General features: G+C 42.7%; 1 protein-coding gene across 1 annotated transcript in view; it reads left to right on the plus strand.

Annotated features, from left to right (window-relative positions):
• Positions 1-21714, plus strand: part of LOC115088654 (interleukin-22 receptor subunit alpha-2-like) — a 69936-nt gene that overhangs the window by 45291 nt on the left and 2931 nt on the right. Inside the window, exon 5 of the mRNA XM_029596914.1 lies at positions 14462-14612. Coding sequence (XP_029452774.1) covers positions 14462-14611 — 150 coding nt within the window. The 3' untranslated portion in view covers position 14612. The remainder of the gene's footprint in view (positions 1-14461; positions 14613-21714) is intronic.

Consider the following 21714-nt stretch of genomic DNA (forward strand, 5'->3'; position numbering starts at 1 on the left):
AATACCAGGCTACAACTTGTTAAGGAAGGACAGAGAGGATAGAAAAGGGGGAGGTGTGGCTCTTTATGTCAGAAACAACATCCAAGCAACTGAGCTACAAGGAAGTTGGGGTATTGAAGAAGCTCTATGGGTCGACCTAAAAAACGATGACGGAGCATCCATTTATATTGGAGTGGTTTACAGGCCTCCAAACCAAAAGGAAGAGCTGGACAGAGATCTGGTTAAAGACATCCATAAGATAGGTAAGAAGGGAGAAGTGGTGATCGTGGGTGACTTTAATATGCCAGATGTAGACTGGAAAATCCCATCTGCAGAAACTAAAAATAGTAGAGCGATAGTGGATGCCATGCAAGTATCTTTGTTCAAACAAATGGTGTTGGAACCCACGAGAGAAGGAGCTATACTCGACTTAGTGCTCACTAATGCAGATAATGTCTCAGATGTCCAGGTGGGCGCCCACCTCAGCAGCAGTGATCATCAAACGGTATGGTTTAATATCACTAAAATAATAGGGAAAAGAACCACAAAGACCCGAGTTTTACAGTTCAAAAACACAGACTTTGAGGAAATGGGGAACTACCTGGAGGAAGAACTTAAAGGATGGGAGAACGAGAGAGATGTGGATCAGCAGTGGACCAATCTAAAAGGAGCAATCACCAAGGCAACTGCTCTATATGTTAGAAATGTAAAGAAAAGCAAAAGAAAACTGAAACCTATCTGGTTCTCAATGGAGGTGGCTGACAAAATTAAAGCTAAAAGAACAGCATTCAAGAAATATAAAGGATCCCAAAGGGAGGAGCACAAAGAAGAATATTTGTATCAACTGAGGGAGACAAAGAAATTAATCAAGTTGGCAAAGAGTCAAGCGGAAGAGAGGATTGCCAAGGAGATAAAAAATGGTGACAAAACATTTTTCAGATACATCAGCGAAAAGAGAAAGGTCCAAAGTGGTATAGTGAAATTGAAAGGTGGTAATGATCAATGTGTAGAGAGAGATGAAGAAATGGCAGAAATATTAAACGAATACTTCAGCTCTGTGTTCACTAAAGAAGACCCTGGAGAAGGACCATCTCTAAACAACAAGAAACTGGAGGGAAGGGGAATAGATGAAAATCCTTTTACAGTAGAAAATGTGTGGGAAGAACTAAAGAACCTGAAAGTGGACAAAGCCATGGGGCCTGATGGGATTCATCCAAGGATATTGAGGGAGCTCAGAGATGTTCTAGCGGGTCCACTGTGTGACCTGTTCAATAGATCCCTAGAAACGGGAGTGGTGCCGAGTGATTGGAGAAGAGCGGTGGTGGTCCCGCTTCACAAGAGTGGGAACAGGGAAGAGGCAGGCAACTACAGACCAGTTAGCCTCACTTCGGTGGTGGGAAAAGTAATGGAGTCACTGCTGAAAGAGAGAATAGTCAACTATCTACAGTCTGGAGAATTGATGGACCAGAGGCAGCATGGATTCACCAGGGGAAGATCCTGTCAGACAAATTTGATTGACTTTTTTGACTGGGTAACCAAGGAATTGGATCAAGGAAGAGCACTAGATGTCATCTACTTGGATTTCAGCAAAGCTTTTGATACGGTTCCGCACAGGAGACTGGTGAATAAAACGAGAAGCTTGGGAGTGAGTGCCGATGTGGTGACCTGGATTGCAAATTGGTTGACGGACAGAAAACAATGTGTGATGGTAAATGGAGCCTTCTCTGAAGAGAGAGCGGTTTTAAGTGGTGTGCCGCAAGGATCGGTGTTGGGACCTGTCCTGTTCAATATCTTTGTGAGCGACATTGCAGACGGGATAGAAGGTAAGGTTTGTCTTTTTGCGGATGACACTAAGATCTGCAACAGAGTGGACACGCCGGAAGGAGTGGAGAGAATGAGACAGGATCTAAGGAAACTGGAAGAGTGGTCGAAGATATGGCAGCTGAGATTCAATGCCAAGAAGTGCAAAGTCATGCATATGGGGAGTGGAAATCCAAATGAACTGTACTCGATGGGGGGGGAAAGGCTGATGAGCACGGAGCAGGAGAGGGACCTTGGGGTGATAGTGTCTAATGATGTGAAGACAGCGAAACAATGCGACAAGGCGATAGCAAAAGCCAGAAGAATGCTGGGCTGCATAGAGAGAGGAATATCAAGTAAGAAAAGGGAAGTGATTATTCCCTTGTACAGGTCCTTGGTGAGGCCTCACCTGGAGTACTGTGTTCAGTTCTGGAGACCGTATCTACAAAAAGACAAAGACAAGATGGAAGCGGTACAGAGAAGGGCGACCAGGAAGGTGGAGGATCTTCATAGGATGACGTACGAGGAGAGATTGAAGAATCTAAATATGTACACCCTGGAGGAGAGGAGGAGCAGAGGTGATATGATACAGACTTTCAGATACTTGAAAGGTTTTAATGATCCAAAAACAACGACAAACCTCTTCCGTAGGAAAATAATCAGCAGAACCAGGGGTCACGATTTGAGGCTCCAGGGAGGAAGATTCAGAACCAATGTCAGGAAGTATTTCTTCACGGAGAGGGTGGTGGATGCCTGGAATGCCCTTCCGGAGGAAGTGGTGAAGACCAGAACTGTGAAAGACTTCAAAGGGGCATGGGATAAACACTGCGGATCCATAAAGTCAAGAGGCCACCAATGAAGAGTGGGTGACTCGCCAGAATGATGGCTATTGACACAATACCCTTACTAAATAAACATACACATGCTTACTGTGACTCCTACATCGCTCTAAGCTTCAACAGCAAGAGGTAATGGAAAAAAGGATTTGCACTCATAAAGAGGGGAGTAGCTGGCTTGTTACGGCGGTTACTACCCCAAACCAAATATGCCTGATACTTCACTTTCAATGCATATACAGCATAGCTCTCTGCTTCAATGACAGGGGAGAAGAATAACTGATACTTCACACATCCAGCAGAGCTCTCTGCTACAACGGCAAAGGAGAAGAAAAAGGGTTCGCACTCAAAACGCGGGGAGTAGCTGGCTTGTTACGGCGGTTACTACCCCAAACCAAATGTGCCTGATACTTCACTTTCCATGCATATCCAGCATGGTTCTCTCCTGCATCGGCATGGGAGAAAGACTGATACATCACGCATTTCCAGCATAGCTCTCTGCTTCAAGGGCAGGGGGAAAAAAAAAAACAAAAAACCTGATGCTTCACGCATATCCTGCATAGCTTCAACGACAGGGGTGAAGAAAAAAAAGGATTCGCAATCACAAAGCGAGGAGTAGCTGGCTTGTTACGGCGGTTACTACCCCAACCAAATGTGCCTGATACTTCACTTTCAATGCATATCCAGCATGGCTCTCTGCTTCTACAGCAGGGGAGAAGAAAAAAAAAAAAAAAAAAACCAACAAGAGCTGTACAACATAGTCTAGGTAAAACAAATAAGCATGGGTGTAGCTTGCTTATCGCGGCGGTTACTGCCCCTACTACCCCTAACTAATCAAGCTAGATATTTCACTTGCATGCAGCTCCATCACTGCTCTCTACATTAATGGTGGGGGTGGAAGGGGAATAGAACAAGGAGCTAAGAGTAACAGATAAGAATGAGAGAAAAAATGTGTGAGGCTTGCTGGGCAGACTGGATGGGCCATTCGGTCTTCTTCTGCCGTCATTTCTATGTTTCTATGTTTCTAAGTCATAAACAATATCTTAGACCCTGGAAGATTGGCAGAATTAGAGTCTGCCAGGAGTAAACTTTAGGCATTATATTTGGCACAGATGGTATACCAATTAGATTTGTTGAAACAAACTAATTTGAATTTGGTGATAAGGAAGGGCGGATCCTTGTCAGGAAACTGAAGGAGAGAGCTGCACAATTCCTCATTACTAAAATTAAGGACTCTACAGGGGCCTTCTTATATAAATCAAGAGATATTAATAATCACTTTACTAGTTTCTATAAGGAGCTCTATGGATTGGATGTAACTGTGAAAGAACAGGATATAGACCTTTATTTATTTATTTATTTATTTATATTCTTTTTTTATACCGAAATATAGCTGAGTGCCTTCATTCCGGTTTACAGTGTAACAAATTCATACAATGAACAGTTATAAATTATAACACAATACAAAGAGAAAATATATATATAACCTCGGCAAAAGCAGAGTATAACATGTAGAATGAGACAATATAGGTTTAATTTTGCATAATCTTATTAAAGAAGTATTAGGGTTCAGGATGAAGGTTGGAATTGGTATATATAGATCATATCATTCTGTGATATTATTTTCAGGGAGTGAAATTACTATCTATACCTGATGAAGCCCGTGAGTTTTTAAATGCAGAGATTACCCAGAGTGAGGTTATCAAACAATTCATGGTCTGAAGCTGGGGGAAATCTCCAGGTCTAGATGGGTTCATGGCTAAGTTCTATAAAGTATTCCATCAAGGGGTGATTCCGCCCATGGTAGAAATGTTTATTGCACTAAGATCAGGGAGCTTGATTTCTTCTAAGTCCAATCTAGCTGGGATAAACTGTATTGGCTAAAAGTGGGAGAGACTCCACACTTTGTGGGTCATATCGACCAATATCCTTGATAAATATTGATCTAAAGATCTTCACCAAGATATTGGCAACCAGATTGGGAAAAGTTGCTCCTTTCATTATCCATGAGGATCAGTCCGGATTTGTTCCAGGCAGACTGGTTTCTGATAACATGCAGAGAGTTCTGGAACTAATCTGAAGGGCACAGCATGGTAATATCCCTTTAGTTCTTCTGGCTGTAGATGCCAAAAAGGCTTTTGACAGGGTCCACTGGCCATACCTGCTTAAAGTGCTAGGGAAAATGAATCTGGGACTTGATTTTCTTGGGTGGATCCAGTGTCTATATGTTAATCCTAGGAGTTACTTAAAAATTAATGGGGAATACACACCACCGTTTGAGGTAAAGATGGGTACCAGGCAGGGCTGCCCTCTGAAGCCTTTACTATTTTCCCTCTCCTTAGAACCTTTTGCAGAAAAGGTGAGACATAATTCATAACTTCAGGGGGTGCGGGTGGGATCACATCATTATGATCTACTATTCACAGTGGCTATTCTGGAATCCTCTCCCCAGGTCTTGCTACAGGATATGAGAGTGATTGGTGAAGTCTCTGGTTTTAAAGTTAATGAGGGTAAATCGGAGCTCTTAAATATTTCTGTACCAAGTGACCTCTATGAATGCATTGGGGGTGGGTAAAATACTTAGGGGTAAAAATTTGGGCTGAGACAAAGGACTTGTTTGGGTTTAATTATACTCCTTTGCTTTCTAGTATACAAAATGATTTAGATGGGAAAGAGGGGGCTTTTCATGGTTCAGCAGAATCGCTATTGTCAAAATGAATGTGTTGCCTCATCTTTGTTATTTTTTCCAAACTTTGCCTGTACAGGTGCTGGACTACCTGTGGCAGTGTAAGCTTCTCAGATTTATCTGGAAGTGTCGGCCACCTAGAGTTGCTAAATCAGTTCTCTATCAAGATAAATTGCGAAGGGGGTTGCATGTTCCTCATTTGGAGTGGTATTATGCCGCGTCTCAACTGAGTGCATTCATTCATTGGCATAAAAGTGAGGAACTGAAACCTTGGGCTTGTATAGCTGAGCAGGGTGCTGGAGACCTTCCATTACACATTAGAGCCTGGCAACAGGGAGAGATCAGTCTTTCTGGTTTATCGCCCTTCTCTAGACTAATTTATCAGATCTGGGGGAAGTGGAAGTTGAGATTGGTGGGAGATAAGCATGCCTATCTTATGACTTCCTTTCTTTTTGACAGATCCTTCCCTCCTGGGGGACAGAGCCAAAAGGGATCAAATGCTGTAGGGGGAAGGGTTTGTTTAAATGGGAACAACTATGGGATGGCCAGAAACGTTTAACCTTTAACGAATTACAACAAACGTATCAGGTCTCTGAATCATAACATTTTGCTTATAATCAAATTATTCATTTTTTCATCTCCTCCAAGGTTGGGCAGGAGCATAAAAAGGGTAGATCCCTCTTTGAACATTATTGTATCCGAGCTGATAAGCTCACTAAACCTATTTCCAAGATTTATGCTCTTTTAAGTAGAGAACCCCAGAGGAAGATGGCGTATCAAATCACTTGGGAACGAGATCTAGGGGGGTATTTTTGAGGATAAAGAAATGGTATCAATGCTTTTTTGCAGTTAGTAGGTGCTCAGTATCCTCTACAATAAAAGAAAATGGACATAAGGTACTCTACAGGTGGTACCTAACCCCTGCGAGACTGAGCAAGATGTTCAAGGGTTCAGATGAAAAATGTTGGAAGGGTTGTGGAGCAAGGAGTACCTTTCTACATTTGTGGTGGGAATGCCCAGCAGATGGAAAACTATGGGAAGCCGTGCTTGATTTCATTGGTTCTTTGGAAGGTATTAAAGTGCCCAAGTATCCCAAAGTTTGCCTGTTATACATACCAACAGTTGTGGGGTCGGTGTCCTTAAAGGTGCAACAAGTAGTCACAGCTGCTAGATACAAAATTGCTTACTGGTGGCAAAGACCTGATGTTCTATCCCTAACTGATGTTAGGGATAGAACTGATGTTCTATCCCTAACTCCCGAACACTATATCCAAACCCATCGCAGACATCATAAACTCCTCCCTCTCTTCAGGCTCTGTCCCAGATGCTCTTAAACAAGCTATTGTCAAGCCCCTCCTAAAAAAACCAACACTAGACCCTAAAGACCCCGCTAACTTCCGCCCTATCTCTAACCTGCCCTTCCTATCCAAAATTATGGAAAAGATTGTAAACATCCAACTTACAGAATATCTAGAAAGCAACAACATTCTGCATCCAGCCCAATACGGCTTCCGTAAATACCTCAATACAGAAACCCTCCTGCTCTCCCTCACGGACCACTTACTCATAGGCATGGACCGAGGCAACTGTTACCTCCTCGCCCTACTCGACATCTCAGCTGCCTTTGATACCATCAACCATAACCTCCTCATCAACCGGCTATCCGAAATAGGCATCTCAGGCCTAGCCCTACTATGGTTTAAATCCTACTTATCTAACAGAAAGTTCTCCGTCAAGATAGGAAACGCCAACTCCACACTCTATCCCTTGTCTCAAGGTGTCCCACAAGGCTCCTCCCTCTCCTCCACCCTTTTCAACATTTATCTCACACCTCTATGTCAGCTCCTCACAGACCTCGGCCTCAAATTCTACCTCTATGCAGATGACGTTCAAATCATCATTCCCATTCACAACTCTCTCTCAGATGCCCTTGCCTTCTGGAACACATGTCTTGCCAACATCAATGACTTCCTCACCAACATCCAGCTCGCTCTAAACTCCTCCAAAACAGAGCTGCTCCTTATCTCTCCTCACCTCCCTCCCAAACCACCGATCTCCAACGATCCAGCTTTCAACGTCATAACACCCCAACCCACAGTAAGAGACCTTGGGGTTATCATAGATCAACAACTCAATCTCAAAAAACAGATCAACTCCATCCTCAAAGAAGGTTTCTTCAAGCTTCACATCCTGAAGAAACTCAGACCCCTCCTCCACTATCATGACTTCCGCACCGTCGTCCAAGCCACCCTTTCCTCAAAGCTGGACTACTGTAATGCCCTCTTCCTTGGCCTACCCTCCTCCACCACCAAGCCCTTACAAATGCTCCAGAATGCCATCGCCAGGGTCATCACCAACTCAAGGAAAGCTGATCACATTACCCCAATACTCAAAGAACTCCACTGGCTCCCCATCGCATCCCGAATTCTCTTCAAAATTCTAACCATAGTGCACAAGTCCATCCACTCGCACAATTCCAATTGGTTGGATGAACCCTTTCGTCCTATACGCACTGAACGACCCACTCGCACTGTCAACAAAGGCACCCTCTCCATTCCCCCTTTGAAAAAAAGCCCACCTCTCCTCTACTAGGGACCGTGCACTATCCATTGCAGGCCCTAAACAATGGAACACCCTCCCTACCACTCTCAGGCTAGAGCCATGTTACGCCAAGTTCAGAAAAAAACTTAAAACATGGCTCTTCCGACAAGCCTACCCTGATTAAGTACACCGACTTCTGCAAGTATCTTGCCTACGCCTTGTATATTCCTGTAAATAGTCCGTTGCAGTTTTTATTTATTGCTTTAATTCCTCCACCTCCTGCTCTTTGTATACTCCTCCTTGTTCGCCCTCCCTGTTCATTGTAATTTCTACCTTTAAAGTTACATTGTAAACCGGTATGATGTATGCATACTAATACCGGTATATAAAAGTTTTTAAATAAATAAATAAAATAAATAAATAAATAACTGACGTGCAATCTAGACTATATAGGGTACACTATTTGGGGAAATTAATGGCTATACGCAATGATCGGGTGGCCAGCTTTGAAAAAATCTTGTAACCTACCTAAGATGGAAATCTAGGTTCACTGTGTACTGTTTAATCTGGGTGACAGTGCGGGAAGAGGATAGTCTCTAAATGTGGTAACCTTGATACTCATGCCTTTTTTATTAATATCCAGGGTCTCAATATTGGGATGCCTATTGTTCTGGCACTTCTATATAGCTGGTCTGTCTATATCTTCGCTATTAGTTACTTACTGAGGAGTATGTATCTTCCCTCTGTATTGTTACTCTCATATACATTCTTCTTAGGTACCTGTATAAGCTTGTATTTCTATGTACCTCAAGCCATCAAGCGTATGGAATAGGAAGGGGGAGTGAGCTGGTGTGGGGGCATAAAATAACAAGTCAGAATGAGTTTTGCAAAGCTTTATTTTCTTGCTGTATTTCACTGATTTTATTACATAGAGTTATTGTACTCAGGCTTTGTTTGCTATTGTTGTGTTAAGTATTAGTTAGAGAAAATCAACTTTAAAATACATAAAAAAAAAAAATCTACTGCCCCTTTGGGACATTCCCTTCATCTTTTTGAAATTTGTTAGACATTCCCTCAGTCAAAACAGTTCAGTGTTGCTGACCCTGTCCTCTGGTATGGTCTCCTGGAGGAGCTTAAGAATGAATCCTCACTAGTCCAGTTTAGGAAGCAACTAAAAGCCTATTTATTTTTAAGCAAGCATTCAATCTTTAGTTACCCGATTTGCTGGATTATGGTCGATTTGGAATACTTGTGTAGAGAAAGGAGATTTAGTCAGTCTTAATTAAGTGACTGATGTACTGCAGCATAGTTAGGCTGAATATATTCTTCTTCATCATTATTTCAGCCTATAAGCCACACTACTGGGTCTCACTCATTCATTTATTTTATGGTTTAAACACGTTTGTTTCATTTAAAGTGCTACACTTTTTATTTTGAATTTTATGTATGTTTTATTGCAAATCTTAGCTGCCTGATCTAGGCCACACAGGAATGGTTACCGTAGAGGGCCTTGGATCAGAGGTGGAAAGGGTAGAGAGGGTGGGAAGAGGCTGTCTCATGAGCACGTAGGGCCTCACTAGCTCCCTACTAAGTTCTATTCTTTTCAAAGATCAGGTAGGCAGTGTATAGGTCGGAGAACCATTCCACTTATTCCTCAGCTCCTCCATGTGGGCTGCTGTAGAGGTTGCTACCTGTCCTATAAAAGGCAGAGGCTCCTAGTGAGAGTGTGGATTCTTAAGAACATAAGAAATTGCCATGCTGGGTCAGACCAAGGTTCCATCAAGCCCAGCATTCTGATTCCACAGAGGCCAAACCAGGCCACAAGAAACTGGCAATTACCCAAACACCAAGAAGATCCCATGCAACTGATGCAATTAATAGCAGTGGCTATTCTCTAACTAAACTTGATTAATAGCCGTTAATGAACTTCTCCTCCAAGAACTTATCCAAACCTTTTTTGAACCCAGCTGCCCTAACTGCACTAACCACATCCTCTGGCAACAAATTCCAGAGCTTTATTGTGCGTTCTGATTTTGGAGAAGGCAGTCGTGTTTCTTTTTGTTCCTGTTTCTTTTCTTTCTGATTTTGTTTGAAGAAAAAAGAGACCCTACCCTTTGGTGTCCAGATCAGATATTTTTGAAGAAGAAATTATTAAAATCTTTTTTTTGGGATTAATTGAAGGAAGTTTTCAACCCATCCCTCCATCTCTTTTGGATTTGGTTGACCAGTCTTGTACTGTTGGACTATTTTGAGCTTCTCCATCAGAGAGATTCAATTCACCCATCGGAGGTAAGAAGGAGGATTGGACATCTATCCAGTGTCTAGGAGAATGAAAGGAGGAGTAAAGGAGAAGAGCTGCACCCCACTGGTATAGATCCACTACAGATATCCAATGGATATTCAGGAAAGGAGTTTGAATAGTGCCCTTTAGGTACAACAAGGAGGGAAAGCAACCAGAGAAGTGTGATACTTTAATACCAGAACATCTAATCAAAGTTGTTGTAAACTGGGAATTGGACTTGATCCACAATCCTACCAATATAGAGATCTTCAAGGCAAAAGCTTTCAAACTGCCCCCTAAGCAAAGGGGGGAACCATGAAAAGCCCCCTCTTTCCCATCTATCTGGTTGAGAAGTACGTTCTGGGAAGAACTGCAGAGTCGCAGATTTAAAGTCAGTAAGTTTGTGTTATGCACTTTGAGATGTAAATGGTGCAATGTTTCTGCATAATTATAATGTTCAATTGTGACTTTTAGGATGGGTTTTTATTTGCACTAGTTACAAAATTGTGCCATATACACTGTGCAGCATACAATGTTTGAAAAACAGTTGCCTTTGTTGAACCTTTGGTTTCAAAAGACATTTTCAAGGTCCATGTTCAGCTGCTGTGCAGCTCGGCTAGGTAGCTAGATAAACATATTCGGCTATCTTAAAGTTAGCCGGTTATGTCTAACCGGCCAACTTTAGGATAGCCCTAGGGCCCCACCAGAGTCACCGCCTAAGTTAAGTGACCAACTCCAAGTATAGGAGTTAGACGCTTAACTTAGGCGGCTCATTGTGCTCCTCCTCGGAACACCTCTTGCCCACCCACAGAAAGCCCCCTTCTTATTTGGCTAAATTCTAGTTACCTAGCTAGAATTTAGCCAGATAAGGGCTAAATATAGCTGGATAAGCCACTTCGATGGATAACTATCACATTATCCGTCAAAATGGCTTTTGAATATGGACCTCTTTCATGTCTAAATAAATGTGAAAATGTTTTGGCAGTGCTCAAGTGGATGTTGGTGTCCTTTTTGCTGGTCTACTCTCTCTCGCTCTCTCGCTCTCCTCCCTCTCCTCCCTTTTTCCCCTATCTTCTCCTCCACACTTCTCCCAACATTTCCTGCTTAGCAGCTTCATTTCCTCCATCAGCAATCCCCAATTTATCTTACCGGTATTTGCTGCTCTGTGGAAATAGCATGAGCTAAAAAATTAACACCTGGCCGGGGGTGGGTTATAGTAGTACATAGGAAGATAATAAACTAAACCTTAAAGGATTAAAAAATCAAATGCTGTAATAACAAAGAATTAAAAATCCCATTAAAATAACTTTAAAAGACTAAAATAAGATAATAAAATGGTAAAACAGCATAACAAGAAAAATTTAAGAAGCCTGTCTAAAACAATATGCTTTCTCCTGCTTTCTGAATGTGGATTAATATGCAATTGAGAGAATTTCATCTGGAAGGTTATTCCACAGCATTGGACTAGCTATAAAAATATTCTCCTTCTGGTTTCATTCACGTACGCTTCTCAGATTGAAGGAATGTCTAACAGGTTGTGACCTGCAGATTTCAAGGAGCACTGGGGCTTTCAGGGTGTGCATTTGTTTAAAACAAAAGGGCAAAACGCGACAAATAAGGCTAATTCATTTCATTCAGGGGTCTCCAAAATGAACTGCTTGCCCCCATGAATGAAACGAACCTTATTTGTTTGTTTCATCTTCAACTAATGTATCAGGCATAGGTATAGGTTCAAAGCAGGGCCTTACCTAGGGCATAGGCCGAGGCCCAAAGCAGGAACTGCGGCCTATCCTCGAACGTGATGCCAGTGCTTTGGCCTAGGCCCAAAGCCAGGGCCTCGCGTAGGGCATAGGCCGAGGCCCAAAGCAGGAACTGCGGCCTATCCTCGAACGTGATGCCAGTGCTTTGGCCTAGGCCCAAAGCCAGGGCCTCGCGTAGGGCATAGGCCGAGGTCCAAAGCAGGGGCCATGGCCTAGGGCCAAGCACAGCGCATTGGGCCTGGGCTTGGGCTCCGTCCTAGGCCAAGGCCCAGGTGTCAGGACCCAGCTTCCGGGTCAGGTCATGGCATTGGGCTTGGGTCAAGGTTGATGCCCCGGCATCAGGAACTGGCTTCCTGGTTGGGTTGCGGCATTGGGCCTGCACTTGGACTCCGGCCTAGGCCGAGGCCCTGGCATCAGGACCTGGCCTCTGGGTCATGTCACAGAATCGGGCCTGGATGTGGCTTAGGTCATAGCATCAGGGCCTGGCCTCCGGATCAGATCGCAGCAACAGGCCTGGGTCCTGGTCGAGGTCCTGGCATTGGAATCCGGCCTCTGGGTCAAGTCACAGCATCAGGATTTGTTCCAGGCTCAGGCCTAAGCTGAGGTGTTGGCCTTGAGTAGGCCAAGGCCACAGTGACCTGCCTTGGCCTGCACAAGTCCAAGGTTCCGGCCTAGTCCTAGCTGGCGGATCCCCACTGGACTGGGTAAGTGAGGGCAGGGAAGAATCCTGGCCCCGACATTTTTCCAGGAGGGTGGGAGGGCGTCCTCATTTTCTTTGTTTTGGCCATTTCAGTTCTTTTTTTTTTTTTTTTTTTTTTAATTGGTTGATTCATTTTTTTTCACATGAATGAAATTAATTTAAGCAATCCATGAACCAAAATTCGTGGAGAAAAACCTCCTGAAAATAAAACAAAAACAAATGTTTTTCTCCTGCACATCCCTAGGAGCTTATATATTTATTTCAATAATTTATATTCTGCCCAATAACCAGATTCTTTTCTAGGCTTCTTCTCTGGTCTTTTGTTAAATGAGCCTTTCCTTCAACTGGCTTGCCTAGTTAGCACTAGAAACAAGGCTTCTTTTCTAATGATCCAAAATTATGGAATCAGCTACCCATGAAGACATGTACATGCACAGATTACTTTGTCTTTTAGAAATTGGTCAAAACGTATCTTTTTGAGCAGGCTTTTAACTGATTTTATATTTTTCTGTTATTCTTTTCTGTGATCTTTACTGTATTGATCATCTAGTTCATTGGATTTTGATGCTTTTATATTTATTTTAAGTTGGTTTACTTATTTTCTTTCTTTCTTTATTGCTTATATTGTACCTGAAGACTGGAGGGTTGCCAAATGGAATGTCAAGTTTTAAAAGGGGATCAAGGGGTGATCCAGGAACCTACAGATCAGTGAATCTGACATCTGGGCCAGGCAAAATGGTAGACACTATCATAAAGAACAAAATTGTCGAACATAAAGATAGGCATAGTTTAATGGGACAAAGCCAACATGGATTTAGCCAACGGAAGTCTTGCCTCACAAATTTGCTACATTGTTTTGAGGGCGTAAACAAACATGTGGATAAAGGTGAGCCAGTTGATATAGTGTATCTGGATTTCCATAAAGCATTTGACAAAGTCCCTCATGAGAGATCGCTTAGGAAATTAAAACGTCATGGGATAGGGACAATGTCCTGTTGTGGACTGCCAACTAGTTGGCATGTAACTAGCATCCCATGTAAGTGGGATTTTGAAAACTGCTACAATATATGCCATTGAATTGTCCATAGGATTTATTCACAAAAGTGCACTTTATGCATGTAAATAGCATTTTTAAATTGCTACGTTATGTTACATTTACACATGTAGTTCCTTTTATAATTTCTTCCTAAAGTTTTAGCATGTACTAAATGATTTGTAACACTTACTAAATGGTTTTAATGCATGCTAAAACTAAAAAAAATAAAGTAAAATAAAGAAACAAAATGAAAAGACCCAAAAATTAACTCAAAAAAATGTCCTGGCACACCCCTAGAACTAGCTAGAAGCTTCTACTCACCTACAAGTGTTTTCATTCTGGAGATCCTCATTGTCTCGCCTCTCTTATTTCTCTCATACCCCTCCTCATCCCTTCCATTCATTAGGAAAGCTGCTCATATCCGTGCCCTCATCTGTTACCAACTCCCAGGTCCATGCTTTCTACCTTGCTGTGCTATGTGCCTGGAATCGCCATCTTGAGTTAGCTCATCATGCCTCTTCTCTGGTCGTATTCAGATACCACCTAAAAACCTAAATTCTTGAGGTTTAGTTTAAATCTTAGATTCTGACTTTCCCTGATCTTACCTTTGTTGATTTTAACCATGTTTTTCTAGAATAAATACATTTTCCTGAAAATTATTTGGCATTGTTTGTGTGTCTTGGCTAGACTTTAAGCTCCATGGAACAAGCAGTATCTCTTACTTGCATGTGAATAGCACTAAGTATGTCTTGAAGTGCCATAAACATGATTAGTAGTAGTAGTAGTAGGGGTATACATCTGTTAAAGCATTCTGCTAATTGTCTTTTTTTCCATTGGTGCAGAAACATAAAATGTATGAAGGAAGGAAAAAAATGATTAAGATAGAAAACTTGACTCCTGGAACAACCTGCTGTGTAGTTGCTGAAACATATTTGCCAGTGCTAGATCGCAGCAGTGAGTACAGCAGCGTGCTGTGTACAGCACCACTGTGAGGTAAGAGAGCAGGACTTCCACAGAGATAGCTGTGACCTGAGGACACTGTGAATGAGATCAATAGTCAAATATTTTGTCCAGGTAACATTTAGAGTTACCTGGACAAAATCTGAGATTTGAAAAATTCTCCCGCTCTCTGGCTAAATTTTATGCATGTATCTGGGTAAAAAGAAACGGTGATGGAGCCCATGAGTGCCGACAAGTACCAGTACCCGGCTAGAGTTAGCCAGTAAGTCTGATTGGAAAAATACCTGTCCTAAAGTTACTCAGGTAACTTTATTCCGCTGCATATTATCTGGAAAAATGCTACTGAATATCCAGGTAAAGTTACCCTGGTAGCTTTCTCACTCACCGGCCCACTGAGTATCTATCTCAGTATGATCAGATCTGGTCATCTTAAGTTCAATAATATATTTATTGCAAATTTTAAGCAATAAATATATTGAACCCTTGTAAATGTTATATTGTATTTGTTTTCAACTGTATATAGTTCCATTATCAGAACAAGGAGCCAGCTGTGAACCCCATCACTCACAAGGTGCTATTTTTTAAGGGCACGTTAGTTCACTTTGCACACAGCTTTTTACTCTCGCACACACTTTCAGTTGCTCCCTGTTTTTTTTTTTTGGGGGGGGGGGTGGTTTACATTTATTTATTTATTTATTTCATATAACTGAACATAAACAGCAAAGGTACAATACAAAATTCTGATATACATTCATAACTTCCGGAGGTCAAGTCAGGAACATTAGATTCATTGCTCCCTGTTTTTAAAAGTAAAGTCATAGGGTAAGGGGATCTTGCTCAATGTAGAACTAGATTCATCTTTTTATGTGACTACTTTTCTGCCTAATTCAAAAGCAATCTGATACACTTTTCGCAACAGGCAGGCCAGCAACCTGTGAGCATACCTGGGAAGTCTGGATTTGAACTGGAGACGCAGGGTTTAGAGATCAGACTCTAAATCTACAGTGAGCACTCAGAATCTCCAGGTCCTAGCAATCAGCATCTCTTCTCAGCTGCAGCCTCTTTCCCATGGTCTGTGCTGAGGGCAGGGGGGGGGGGGCAGAAGGATGGAGTCTGAAGCAGGAGGAAGCTCTGCTGCCAGTTCTCTCCCTCTGCCTCTGGCTGCTGCCACCACGAACCAATCAGCAGTGAGAAGCGGGAAAGCACTGCTAGTCCTGCATGGATCAGGGTAAACAAATAGGGGCCGATGAAATAAAGTGCGCTGAAGCTGCCGTGGGTTTGTGCATGGATGTACACGTGTTTGTACGTGTGTTTTCCCGTGCAAAGCCCTATACGGGGATTTGTGCACAGGAAAAAAGCGTGTACAAACGCACTTACAGACCCACGGTTTTTCCTGCGTGAATGCATGCTAACAGTATGCAAAGGAGGCGATTAGCTAATCATAGGCAATGCAGGCAGCCGCGCTAGTGCTAGTGTGGGTTTTTTAATGCGGGTTTTTTACCACCATGGTCAGGGCATGAGTTCAGTGTCAGCGCCGACTTTGGGGGGCCTATGTCAGCACCCAAGCATCCTGAAAACCACCTTGCTGAGCGCTTATCTCAGTGTCTGAGTGGCCAGCTTAGGTGCTTTTCTGGGCATTGGAATGGCCAGCTTAGGTTGGTGCTTCCCTAGAAACTTTTCTTGACGTCTGAGTGGCCAGATTTGCAACCAGCTGAGCACCTAGCTCAGTGCCCGAGCTGCCAGATATATGGCCAGAAGAGCACCTGAGCATCAAGATTAGCTAGGCACCTTTCTGTGTGCCTGATCATATAAACTTTTCTGCCACAAACAGAGTACGAGTGGCCTGATAGGCGCCTAGCTGAATGCCTATTTCGGCTTCAAAGTGGCCAGCAGAGCAAAGTGCTTTTTATAGTATCCGAGGTCGGCGCCTCCCTGGGTGGACAGATACACGGCCAGAAGAGCGGCAAGATTGTTGTGAATTAGCATCCATGAAAATATTTGCCACGTTTTCTGCAGCACAGTTAATGGAAATATTAAAAATACTTTCCAGGGTCATAGTTTCACTTAATAGGGAGACCTATTCGCTCGCTCACTCACTTTTATGTGCGGATAATCGGCGAGGGTTTTGAGCACGCGGATGCAACTGCTTATTACATAGGCCCTGTAACACGCTTAGGTGTGCGCATTTTTGTGTACGTGAGTGGATTTCTGCATGCAAATCATTTGCATAATTTTTTTTTTTTTTTTTTACATCCTGCGGAAGCGGCAGCTTCAGCTGCGCGCGGCGATCAAAACCCGCGCTCATAGCAAGCACCTGTTTTGCTGCGGGTCTTATTACATCGGCCCCATAGAGAGGTGGCAAGAGAAAGTGTGCATGCGATGCAAGAGAGTGAGAGATCCAAAGGGGGTGGAAGGAGGGAGACAGAGGCGAGTACAAGAGAACCTGTGTGTGTGGTTGGGAGAGGAGGGCAGTCAGGGAGAGGAAAGAGTAAGTGTTGGGAGGGAACAGTGAGGTGAGAGCAAGAGAGTGCTTACGGGGTATATGTATGTGACAGAGAAAAGTTGGAGCAGCAAGATTGTGGGGGAGACAGAAGGGGAAGTAAAGATGGGAAAAGAGAGAAGAGTAAGCAAGGGGAAGGACAAGAATGGGGGGGGAGTGAGAGGAGACAGCAAGAGGTAGAGGGAGGGGAGGGAAGGGGACAGAAAGAGTGTGGGGGAAAAGAAAGGAGAAACCAAGAGTTGAGGTAGAATGGGGGGGAGGGAGAAGGTGAAAACGAGGAGGAGAAAGGGTAGAACTAGGGGAAGATGAGAGCAAGGGGAGAGGGGAGAAAAGGTGGGAATGAGGAAGAGAAAGGGGTGGGGTGATGGAGAAAGAGGACCCTGGGTTGGGGGGGGGGGGAAGTAATCCAAGATGATAATATAGAAGGAAGAGGATGAGCAATGGAGGAGAGAGAGTGCAGGGGAAACGGGGAAAGAACAGTGAAAGCAGAGCAGGTTAGGCTAGAAGAAAGGAGGGAAAAAGCAGGAGAAGGGAGAGAAAAACAAGGAAGAGAAAGTATTAAAGTGCCTGCTGCTGAAGGGAAGCGATAAAGAAGGAAAGGCGAGAGAGAACTGAAACAGAAAAGATAAATGAAGCAGGACACCAGAGAGAGCCAGAAAACGAGATGAGGACAGAGAAGGAGGAAAAAAAGACACCAAGTCAGAAAATTAAGCCAGAGACTCCAAAGGTGGGAAACGATTTTATTATATGATAGAGAATATAAATTAAGAAGACAGTAATTCCCTGCGAGGCGGGGAGGAAGAGAGAAAGTCTGCACAGCCTGTCTGAGCCCACCCCCACACTAATCTCAGGGTGAGCAGGCGCTCCCAGGTACGCCGGGGAGTGGATTGACTGATTTCACGGGAGTCACTTACTATAAACTTACCACAGCAATTGCTGCATCACTTCTTAGCCCCTTTGTGGTAACTTTAAAGCACAGGGTGGGTCTAAGCAACGACTGAGATTGAGAAACTTGTACAGTATGGGATTTAAAACCCTGCCACCCAGCCCCATTCAGGGCATGACCATGCAGGAGGGTTTAAACAACTTGCTAAAATAAAATAAATTTCCAAGCTAGCTGATTGTTTAAAGTGATCTTGAGTGTACTTGCCCAGCAAATTGAAGTTAGTTGCACAATGGTGTTATGCAGGCAGATTTCATTGTTTACAAGGAAAAAAAGCTTCAATTTTTAGCTTACATTTCAATACCCAAATTATGTAAATAATAGTTATAGCCATGATCAAGAAATCTGTCCATGCATTGGTGCATGGGTCTAAAATAGGTAAGGAGACACAGAAGGCGACGTCGTAAATCTACACTTTTTTGTGCAAAGCGGTTTTGCTTGCTGTTCAACAGGAACACATTTACTGCCTAAAGAAAATTATTGTTCTAGAATAAGGACTTAAGCATGCAGATGAGTTTGTGTATTTATGTGACCTGTCTCTATCCATTTGGCAATAAAATTGAGGAGATTCATGGACCTGAGTAATACATAGAGCAGAAGCTGAAAAAATGTAGCAGAAAGGCAGAATATCTATGCTCTCAACAATGGCAAGAGCCAATTGGGCCAGTCATTCTGCCTCTTATTCTGCAGGCAAACCTAATCCTTGGGTTTTCAGGATGTTCATTATGAATATGCATGACTTATGTTTGCACATATCGGAGACCCTGTGTAGTATGCAAATCCATCTCAGGCAGGGGCGTAAGGTGACTGCTGAACTTGGTGGTGCATCAGAAAATTTGCTGCTGCCATGTGATTGACCCTTTGATCTGCCTCCCTAGCCTGACATCATCAACCAAGTCCAGGTTCGAAATGTCTCCTTTGATATGGTAACACGTGCAACATTAAGCCAGCCTTTGATGATGATGATGATGATGTCAGGCCATGGGAGGTAGTTCAGAGTGTTGACAGCACAGCAGAGCTGGTGCTGGAACGGCTCAAGGCAATCTGGTGTGCGAGGTGAGGGATGGGATAAGATAGCTCCCACCCCTACTAAGGTACCCAAAATAGATGCACTCTCCAAAAGACAGGAGCTCACTAACTCACCCTACCAAAAAAAAAAATAATTCAAATTTTGGAGTCATCTCAGTAATAGCCACACAAACCCCTTATACTGCCAGGAAGTTTGTGAAGTAACACAAAACCCTTCAAAAAAGGCACATTGAACCTAGATAGAAAACCTGCCAAGCCACAACAAACTCCCAGGATTCAAACAGCAGCAAATGTACCTGGGAAGAGGCAGCACTACACATATTACTATAGGCCCTACAACACCAATACACCTTCTTCTGGGAAAAACAGTACAAATCACATACTACATGCCAGTAGAATCCCTCACCTCAGTCTCTCACACACACAGAACACAAACTGAGTGACCCATAGCTAATACAAAATAAGGGATCACAAATTAAGAACAAAAAATGCAAGTGAAAACTAAAATGGAAGCCCGGAGAAGGCCAACTCTGCACAGTTCTAACAGCAGATGTTTTTACTACAGGGCTGCAAGAGGGAGAAGTGTCCGTAGTTCAGCTGCAATGCGATGACTTAGAGGTGCCTTAGAGGAAGAGCAGGGGATGAATGAGACGGGAGAGAGAGGATGCAGGGACTGGAAACAGTATTTAAAGTTGGTGGTGCCTGTGCACCTCTGTATATTATGCATGCTATGCCCCTGATCTCATGCATATTCATTGTGGCTATCCTGAAAACCTGACTGGTTAAGTGTGCCTCCAAGATACACTAGGAAACTTAATTCAACTCCTTCAAACACAGAGCTTCTGTCTTTCCAGCGCAGATTTATGTCTGACCTGAGTTTGTGTAAAATTGTGCAACACTAACAGTTGGGCATAAAAGTGGCAGGAAGGGCATCTGTATACTGAGTACTGTTCACTTTCTGTAACTTCATTGAATGTGAAGTACAGAGGTGCTATTCTAAAATTTGGACATTTCTGGTTCTTCTGCAGATTTGCTGAACTTGACTTCAGTGTTAAAAATATGCAATTTTTCAAGGTCTTGGCCCAATCCCCATCTTTATGCCATGAAGAGGCTGATCTTAATGACTAGGCACTTCTTACAAAGCTTTTCTAAGACAGAGCTTCCTGGGGAACCCTTCCAGTTGACATTTCAGAATGAATATATAGATGTTTAATTTGCATGTTGAATCTTCAGTAGAAGGTAACCATTGTGATGCCAGTTTTATAAAATGGGCTCCAGGGGTGATCTGGGAAACTATAGACCATGAGCCTGAAGTTGGTGCTGGGCAAAATGATAAAAAGCTGATCTTAAAAACAAAATCAATGGCCTTATGATAGATGTGGCTTAATGAGGATGAGTCAACATGGTTTTCACAAGGGGAAATAAACATGTTGATAAAGTTGTTCTAGTGTATTTCGACTTTCAGAAGGCATTTGACAAAGTGTTCCATGAGAAACGCCTCAGGAAATTACAGTCATGAGATAGGAGGCAGTGTCCATTTGTGGACTGGTAAGTGGTTAAAAGGCTGGAAACAGAGGGTAGGACTAAATTTTTAGTTTTCCAAATGGAGAAAGGTTGTTAGTGGAGTGCCACAGGGATTGGTACTGAGACCTGTGCTGTTTAACATATTTATAAATGATCTGGAAAAGAAAATGACGAGTGAGGTGATGAAATTTTCAGATGACATAAAATTATTCAAAGTTGTTAAAACAGCAGTGGATTGTGAGAAACTGCAGAAAGATGGTTTTCAAGGGTGATGAGTCAGATGAACTGAATCAAATCACTGTGAACCTAGAAGATATAGTATGCCAGATTGACAAACTAAGGAGTAGCAAACCACCTGGACTGGATAGTATGCATCCTAGGGTTCTGAAGGAACCAAAAAATGAAATTTCAGATCTATTAATTAAAATTTGTAACCTATCATTAAAATCATCCATTGTACCTGAAGACTGGAGGATGGCCAATGTAACCCCAATATTTAAAAAGGGCTCCAGGGGTGATCCAGGAAACTATAGACCAGTGAGCCTGACTTCAGAGCCGGGAAAAATAGTAGAAACTATTCTAAAGATCAAAATCACAGAGCATAAAGAAAGACATGATTTAATGGAACATAGTCAACATGGATTTACCCAAGGGAAGTCTTGCCTAACAAATCTGCTTCATTTTTTTGAAGGGGTTAATAAACATGTGGATAAAGGTAAACCGGTAGATGTAGTGTATTTGGATTTTCAGAAGGCATTTGACAAAGTCCCTCATGAGAGGCTTCTAAGAAAAATAAAAAGTCATGGGATAGGAGGCGATGTCCTTTCGTGGATTACAAACTGGTTAAAAGACAGGAAACAGAGTAGGATTAAATGGTCAATTTTCTCAGTGGAAAAGGGTAAACAGTGGAGTGCCTCAGGGATCTGTACTTGGACTGGTGCTTTTCAATATATTTATAAATGATCTGGAAAAGAATACGACGAATGAGGTTATAAAATTTGCAGATGATACAAAATTATTCAGAGTAGTTAAATCACAAACGGATTGTGATACATTGTAGGAGAACTTTGTGAGACTAGAAGATTGGGCATCCAAATGGCAGATGAAATTTAATGTGGACAAATGCAAGGTGTTATATA

Source organism: Rhinatrema bivittatum, chromosome 3 (assembly GCF_901001135.1).
Source record: "Rhinatrema bivittatum chromosome 3, aRhiBiv1.1, whole genome shotgun sequence".
Lineage (NCBI taxonomy): Eukaryota > Metazoa > Chordata > Amphibia > Gymnophiona > Rhinatrematidae > Rhinatrema > Rhinatrema bivittatum.